General features: G+C 35.8%; 1 protein-coding gene across 1 annotated transcript; it reads left to right on the forward strand.

The window, feature by feature from the left end:
* Nucleotides 1–1592: 1592 nt before the first annotated feature.
* LOC105329880 (uncharacterized) lies at nucleotides 1593–4077 on the forward strand. Its single transcript, XM_066079846.1, has 5 exons — nucleotides 1593–2292; nucleotides 2378–2422; nucleotides 3329–3456; nucleotides 3604–3795; nucleotides 3978–4077. Exons 1-4 carry the CDS (start codon nucleotides 2250–2252, stop codon nucleotides 3682–3684), a joined length of 297 nt encoding a protein of 98 aa, XP_065935918.1. The 5' UTR covers nucleotides 1593–2249; the 3' UTR covers nucleotides 3685–3795; nucleotides 3978–4077.
* The last annotated feature ends 4787 nt before the right edge of the window (nucleotides 4078–8864 follow it).

Here is an 8864-nt window from a genome sequence, read left to right on the forward strand (position 1 = left end):
AGTTTTCAAACTCTCTTCTGTTTGAAGAGCCAGGTCACAGTCGTGTGTTTTTGGCAGGGTCCGTAGATTTAAAAACTGGCCCATTAGCCTCTTATCTGCTGCTTTCTCCGCTGCTGTTCAAAGTTTTCATTTCCACTTATTCTTTTAAAACCTGGAAGTAACACAACAAATTACAACTTACAAGTTCAACTGCCTTAATCAAATAACATATTGACATAAAATCCAGCTTCAAAAATACATAAACATGCATTACTCTCTGCGTGGCTATTTTGTATGGAAGGAGCTTATACTTTAGTTTTTTGTTTACTTTCTGGTTAAATTCAGACAAATACCTCTTTGCTTTTTAAGTTCTTTGCTTGGGGGATCTCCAGTTCCGAACACCATTTCAAGACAATCAGAATTCTAGACACCATATCCCCTGACCCAGGGGCCATGAAATTCATAATTTTGGAAGAGGCACTCTTCCTCCTCATAACTATGTACTTAATTCATCGGATTAATACACAGGAACATAGAATTTTTTGAAGGAATTACTGCAATCATTTAGAGCCCCGTCCTAACACCAGAACCTCTGACCCAGGGACCATGAACTTCACAATTTTGGAAGAGTCACTCTTTCTCATCATAACTATGTACTTATAGTTCATCTGCTTAATATTATGGAGCAAATAAGAAGATTTTCAAGGATTAGGAATTAATTGATTTTCACTATATAATCAGTTGAGCCCCATCCTATTACCAGAACCATTACCAATGGGGCAATGAAATTCACAATTTTGGAAGAGGTCTTCTTCCTCATTATAACAATATAATTAGTTTATTCGCTCAATACCTAGGAGCAGAGGAGAAGATTTTCAAAGAATTAATGCAGTTTCACTATATAATCAGTTGAGCCTCATCCTACCACCAGAACCCATGACCCAGGGGCCATAGAATTCACAAATTTAGTAGGGAGCTCAATGCTTTTAATATTCATGCCATCAGTTTGACTGCTTGATGTCCAGGAGTAAAGAAGATTTTTTTTATTCAAGATTGCATTAATTTTGAATGCTTTAGCCTAACCCCTCAGGCCCCAGAGGGGCAAGGGTCATGAATTTCACAATTCAAACTTCCCTTCACCATTAGATGCTATTTATCAAATCTGGTTGAAATAGGGTTAGTGGTTTCATAGAAGATTAAGAAGCTAAAAATGTTCAAAAGTTTACGACCAACGACAGATAAAAACAGATACAATAGGCCACCTGAGTAACTCAGGTGATGTAATGAGGGATAGAGTCCAGGATCCCAGAGAAAATTTTTACTGTGATTGTATAGATGATAAAGCAAAGGTCTTTCATATGTTACAATATATGCCTCGAATAATATTCATGAGTAGTATAGGCGTACGTTTACCCCCTGAACACAATGGGCTATGTTAAAAAAGAACAATAGAAGAACAATGGGGGAGTATTGATTGGGGGACAGGTGGGGACCACCTGCCCCCCCCCCCTAAGATTTTAACCCCTCATCACAATGGGGTATTGTACGGGAGGGGGGGTACGGTCACCCGACCCAATATGTTTTGAGACCCCTAAACGTAATGGGGTATTGTATGGAGAGGACAAAAGCAAGTATTTGTCAATGACCTTAACAAAGAGGAAAGGGGAAGGAGACCTGAGTGTAGTAAAACTGAACGAGTACTTTTAAAAACAGGGGTAGAGTAAGGACACGGTCCTATGAATGAAAATGGAGCAGATTGATTACCCGAGCGTAGTAATAAAAAATTGATATGGAGTGAAAGGTGTCCTTTTAAATATACAGCGAGGAAACTATGAATGGAGATCGGCTAGATTTGAATATCGGTGTTGTTTGAGTAATGATACGGAGATTGGGTAGATTTAAATCTCGTTGTCGCTTGAGTAAAGATACCTTAACGTAAATATTTTTCTATCCATCTTTTTCTTTCATTCTTTATCAGATTTTTTAATCTAAGGGACACTGTTGCGTGAGAAAACTCCACCTTCTGTCAGTTTGAAGCAATCTCGACGAATCGCAATATTGTAGAAAATACTTCTAGCTACAAGGAATGTGTTTTCTGTCTATCTTTTCTTTCATTCTCTAACAGGTGGTTAATCCTGAGGGACTCTACTGCGTGAGAAAACACCGCCCCCTGTCAGTTTGAAGCAATCTCGACCAATCGCAATATCGTAAAATACTGCTGACTACAAGGAATGTAACCTCGACAATTTCATTTCCTGACCAGCAGCTCGATGGCGTGTCAACTAATTAATGGCCGCGCTGTGTGCCCGCCAGGTACAAAACGGTTGCATTACATGTGTTCGAAATAATAATACGGTTATATCTTTTTTGATGAAATATTTGATTGTTTTATTTTCAGTAAATTTTGTCACTCCGAAAATGAGTGATCAGGAATCAGATGAAAGTAAGTCATTGTTTGTTGAGTTGGTTTTGTATTGACATTGTTATATATTCGTGTTCTTGTTATTTATTCGTTTTATTTGTTTTCTTGGTTTTTTTTTTTGTTTTTTCTTGTTATTTTCATTGCAAACGCCAGGGAGAGTACTTTGGTATTTTTGCTCATGTATATTGTTTCTAGTTGTTCGTTTACTTCAGATACAATCCCTCATCGTTCAACCTAGACGAGCATAACGATAGACAGTGATCGGACACGCGTGTTAATCCAATCCCTGGTTACTACCATGTTACACACTCGAGCATTCACCCCTAGCAAAATCACAAACATCAATCTATTCCCAGTCTCGTGAACATCGTTCCATTGTCCTTTCTACTTAGGTCAACACACACACTATTACACCCTTAAGACTACATAGTCTAGTATACACACTACCCCCTTCCCCCCAACTACTCAGGCTAGTAGACATACTACCCTCGCCCCCCACCTGTAATACTACTTGTGCTAGACCCCCCCCTTCACTTCTTAGGTAAGGAACCTACTACCCCTCCCCACCCCCTCTCCCACTACTCAGATTAACAGCCAGACATCAACCTTCAGGAACACTAATCATTCAGTAATCAAAGTAATTATGTTTATCTTTTTTTTTAAACTTATATTTATCTGATTAATAATTGGTTTTGCATGGTTTTATTATTTCAGTTAATTCCATCATGTTTTAATTATATATGTTGAAGAAATTTTCCTTTTTCACATGATGTATTAATACCTGACACTGAAAGTTTTGTGTATGTAAGAAATAAGTCAATTAATGATTTAAAAGAGTGTATTGATATTCTTTTAATAATAAAATACATTACTGTATTGGTTTCAACAAGAAAATAGATCAATTTTCATTGGGTTTTTTTATTACAGCTCTAGAGATCAGTATAGCATCATTGGTGCTGGCCCTCCTCCTCCTGCTCGGGTGGGCAGCAAAGAAGTTCCTCAGACGCTGCACCCGAGTGAGGAGGAGAGGATTGGAAACCATTCCAAAAGAACGTGTATATACTTATTTGTTTTATATTAATATTTTTGAAAATCTTAAATCATTCATTCTGAGTCATATTAAATTCAGTTTGCATGTAAAGTTTCCAAGTAAAAACTTTTGTAGCATAGATACATACTTATGTCTTTTGTTTTATACATAGTTTGAAATGGAAACCCGTCCAGGGACCGCCCCGGGCAGGTGCCCAAAGACCGGCTCCACCACCCCCGCCACCCCAAGCTAGGTCTCTGCCAGAGCCACCCCCGAGGGCGCCTCCAGCCAGGTCTCTGGCACAGCCACCACCGCGGGCGCTTGCGGGGGGGGGGGGGAGATATAATCGCCGCTCCGCAAAGAGGTAATTCAATGTTTAAAGTGTTTTCTCTCTCTCTCTCTCTAATACCAATGTATTTTTTTACATGAAAATATGAACAAGCTCTTAACATTTCTCTTTCAAAATATGACGAACTATTTTTTTAATTTTCATTTTTTTTTTCAAAACCAATTGTATATATATATCCTTTTTCTCTTTAATTTCAGACCTAGGACAGAGTAGATGGTGTTAAACGGTGCATCCGCAATGTCTTCAAGAAGAAGAATTCTTAGAAAATACACCCGCAATGTGTTCAAGAAGAAGAGGATTGTTTTTTTTTTAAATTAAATTTGTTTTACATGATTTCAGTATTTTCTTCTTTTAAAAAAAAAACTGGAAGGAATGTCATGCGCGGATCCAAGAAAAAAATCGAAGGCGGGGGGGGGGGGGGGGGGGGTCTGACAGTTATTTGACTTTACCAGGGGATTCGAGGTGTATTTTTTTAAATTTTATAATTTAATTTAAAATAAATGGAATTTTGAAGGGTATCTCTGACTCGTCCCCTCCTCCTCCTTTTCTAGATCCGTGCATGAATGATGTGCAGTGATCCGTCCGCAAGTCGTAAAATTATAGAGGTTTAACGTTTACCAATCTTCTCGTAATGGAATCATTGATATATGATAAAGGGAAAAACACATTTTTAAAAGATCACATTGACAATTTATTAACATTAAATTGTACAACAGTTATTTCTTTTCTTCGTCCACGCAGTCCTGTGATCTGAAATATAAATTATTGTAAAAAGTCGTTACGAATACTACAAAACAATTATGAAATGAGAGACAATTGAATGAACTTACACAGGGGTCTCGTCGGACTCTGAGAGGTCTCTATCGTTACAATGAAATAAAAAAAAAACCAAGGAAAAGTTTTATATTAGAAACAAAAGCGAGTATTAAAAATAATATGGATTTTTTTTTCTCGATAAATTAGGTAGTGTATAAAAAAAACTTACAAGGGAATTGCTAGAACCTCCGAACTGAGAAAAAAATAAAAATAAAATCTTAGTGAAAAACAACCCCAATTTTTTCCCTTAGTTGAATTCTTTTAGAATATGAAAATTGATAGTCTATACGAAACAAAGAAGATTAAAACCTACGACGAATTGATGATGGCGGAGTCTGCACTGTAAAACAGTATATTAATATTTATAAGTATCATGAAATAATTGGAATAAGTGTTTTGTTTTATTTAATATTTAAATTACAAAGACTTGTGAGCGATAAAAAATAAATGAAAATAAAATCTAACCCAATGGGCGACAGTTCCCACTGAAGGGAACCGTCCTCTCCCCGGTTAAGTCTTCTTGGTTTACTGAGAAAAGAGAGATAACTTACAAATAGTGAAAATATTAGATATATTTACTATGAGATCAGATTACTCCTTTCCCCTTCTGAAATTATTATATTAATTAATATTACACTTACCAATTCCTTTTTGGGGCCGTAGGTGTGGTATTGGGTCTTTTTAAAAAAAAAAATCTTTATTTAGTGATTTTGAAGAAAGTTTATTTTAATTATCAATGTTTTTCATATAACTGATATAAAGAATGTATGAACTTTAGAATTACCGACCCACTATTACTGCCGTTAATTGGTGTCTTTCTAAATGAAACAAAAAAGGATGATTTCAATTAAATTAAACCAAAACCTAGTCATGATCGAACTGCAAAATTTAAGAAACTGTGAAATAACGATATGAAAAGATATTGAAACCTACAATGCTGGGGTGGATGAAGCTCCTCCAATCCCCCCTCGTCTACTGGGTCTTAAAAAAAATTAAAATAAACGAACAAACTTTTTTTTAGAAGTACGGGAACACTTGTAAAATAAACAGTTGATAATTTGTTAGCGAAAAATAATTTCTATTATTATCTAAAAATTTACTTACGGGCAAGGACACTCGTCCACCAGGTGTAGAGCTCTACCAGCTCAATATTTTTATTGCAAATGCAGGAACTAAAACATTTTAATTAAAATTATCTTTAATCTACAGTAAACAGGAATAATATTATAGTCATAAGTGAAACGAATAAAAAAATTACTGACCTTGCCATTGGGATAACAATTCCGCTCAGGAAATAAGGCGAAGTTTTCCAAATCTTTCATTTTTTATATCCGTTTTTTTTAAAAGACTGAATTATGCTGTAAAATTGATTGGTTAAAAAGTATAATGAACGAAACGAACATGAATTCTTGGGGAGGGGGTATACGGTAAACAACAAAGAGAGGGATTCGGAGGATCCACCCTACACCAAAAATTAATATAGTCGTTTTATTGATTTTTATTTTTTCATTTTGGTTGACGACACCAAAGGGTACCCCCCCCACCCCCCCCCCCCCCCCCCCCCACGCGTTTTTTCTCTAAATCATAAAAGAAGTTTGTAATAGAATTATGTCTAACTTATAAAATATTGAAGTGGTATTTATTTAACTAAACAATAGTAGATTGTCTAATGGTGTATGGAACCTCTGAGTTTCTCTCTCTTCCTCTCTCTCTCTCTCTCTCTCAACTGCTAGTCAAACTGTCGGGTTGTGTTTTTTAAGCATCGGGTTGTGTTTTTTGAGTGTCTTCAAGGTACAGAAACCAATGGGGTATTGTTATCTAATTGAGTGATAGGGGCACGCGAGTTAATGTCATATATTGAGTTTATAATATAGACAATGTGGAAAGTCAAATATCAAAGTCGAATGACACCGGTATAACATTTGGTGGCAGACTATTCTAGCTCTACCTTTGGTTTCAATAGATCTCTACCACGTGTAATTGCCATTAATGATGATTTTCACAATCATTGTTTAATTTCTTGGATCTGTGTCAACACACTCCCCCGTGTGTACTGTGGAATCATTAGATTTCGTGGTGGCTCAATTTTCGTGGAATTCGTGGGTACCTCTCACCCACGAATTTACATCCTCCACGAATTAATAAATTTGGGTTTTAAAGTCACAACTCCTTTTATAGGTGTAATAGAATACACGAAATTACGTCCCCACGAACCTGTAAAATATAGGTCATCCACGAAAATTGGCCCCCACGAATTTTAATGATTCCACAGTATGTAATAACGTAATTGACATAGCGACCTCTCCTAACGTACGTGCATGTCAAGTAAATGCACAGGTCGTCCAGATAGAGTGTCAAACCAATCAACTTGATTTAGAGTAAAATTTTACGGTGCAACAATTTATGATTCATGGTGAATGTGATGACATAGAAAACTTCAAGAGACTCTGCACCGATCAAGTTAAGGAAATAATAATGCAAAGAAACGGGAAAACTTTCGATTGTTCAGGTATTTATTTTACAAATAAACAATGGTTAAAATAGGCCAATTATCGTTTTTTTATGTTAACAGTTTGTTTCGACATTACAAAAACCCCAAACACTACAATTAATAATAACATTTTCCAAATAAGTAGGTTGGTTTTTTTTTATTTTGGAGGGGGGTGCTAACGATCAACCAATTACACAATGATCACATACTTTATTTGGTTACGTATACACGGCTCTGGGTTATTTGATCTGAATATCACCTGCCTGACACGCAATACTGATAATGTCTTTTGTACTTTTTGTGCAAGATTTTATCAGAATCAAGCACGCTACGAAATATACTAAATGGGCAGGTGGTTTGCAGAGCTACTGATGTTTTTTGGTGAATATCATTACTCCGTCGTATTTATTTTTTTATTTTAATTACAAATGATTTGACTTTTTTTTTAAAGGGGCATAGTCACGATTTTTGTCAAAAATTATTTATTTGATTTTAATGTTTACGATGCTTCAGTAAGGCATTTTTAATAGGCAACTAAAATTTGAGTGTCATTTGATGAGTTATAAGCGAGTTACAGAGCTTACAATTCTTTGCAATGTAAACAAAGCTTTTGTTTACATTATGAATGTTGAAATGAAAATTCCAGTTTTAGACCTAAAATGAATGTATTAATCGTTAGGAACTGTTCAATTATGCTTTGAATGAATAATAATATAGACAAACCAGCTTGAGAAAGATTTTACTGGTATATTGAACCTATGTAAACAAAAACAGGGCACGAGCCTTGTTTACATGACGAGGAATTGTGAGCCCTGTATCTTGCTTCAAACTCAACGACTGGCACCCAAATTTCATTTTATCATTAGAAATGCATTCCAAAAGTATTGCGAATAACAAAACCAGAAAAATAAAATTTGACCAAAATCGTGACCATGCCCCTTTAAATTACACAATACGTATCACATTCTAAGTCAACCTTTCCTTTGTTAGAGATTTCAACTATGACTCCATTATTTTCGACCTTGTCGCTATCTGTTACCCTAAACGTGTGGAATTATTTTTTTGTGTTTTTTGTTCATTTGTTAACATCATTTATTATCGTTTTTATTATGAAGTGCAATTAAAGTTTTAACACTCTCTCTCATATTCGTCTGTATGTCAAAATAATAATATATAGCCTCTGTAATGTACTTCATTGTGACCATGCCATTTCGGTTTAACTGGCACTTTCCTCCCTCGTTTACCCTTTATTTCCACTCTGAGGTGTGAATGGCATAGAGTCTTTTCCAATGCATTGAGTGTACTTAACACAACATTATCCGGTTTCCCACTGCCAGTTTTGATAGCTTCTGAGAATGCTGACAATGTCATACGCTCTGCTTCCCCACTTCTTCTTCTGTTAAACAGTATTACTTGAGCAAGGCAAATTTGGGCTAACTCTGCATAGAGATGGGGATTGTCTTTGACTTCCAAGCACACCCTTTTTGCTTCTGTGTCCAAATAAATGTTCAGTTTTTTGACATCCTCAACAAGTGGTATAAGCATTTTGTTATATTTCTTCTCATGAAGCGATGACAAGGCCTGAGATGAAATAATATCAGTCCAGTCATTCTCATAGAGGGAAACAAAAGTATCTGCAATTTTAATTTTGTCATCATTATTTTCTTTCAATCGGTTGTACGACATGCGATTTATGTACCCTTTACAAGATGGTTAAAATCGCCGAATTAATAAAAAAACGGGGCACATCCCGCTTTGGCGATTTAGTTCCTCCAGT

This window comes from Magallana gigas, chromosome 1 (assembly GCF_963853765.1).
Source record: "Magallana gigas chromosome 1, xbMagGiga1.1, whole genome shotgun sequence".
NCBI lineage: Eukaryota > Metazoa > Mollusca > Bivalvia > Ostreida > Ostreidae > Magallana > Magallana gigas.

Bases quoted from the DNA above. Each gene is read 5' to 3' on its own strand.
- LOC105329880 (XM_066079846.1), top strand. From the start codon at position 2,250: ATGGCGTGTCAACTAATTAATGGCCGCGCTGTGTGCCCGCCAG. The intron at 2,293-2,377 runs GTACAAAACGGT...TTTTATTTTCAG, and splicing joins CCGCGCTGTGTGCCCGCCAG to TAAATTTTGTCACTCCGAAA. The intron at 2,423-3,328 runs GTAAGTCATTGT...TTTTTATTACAG, and splicing joins TGATCAGGAATCAGATGAAA to CTCTAGAGATCAGTATAGCA.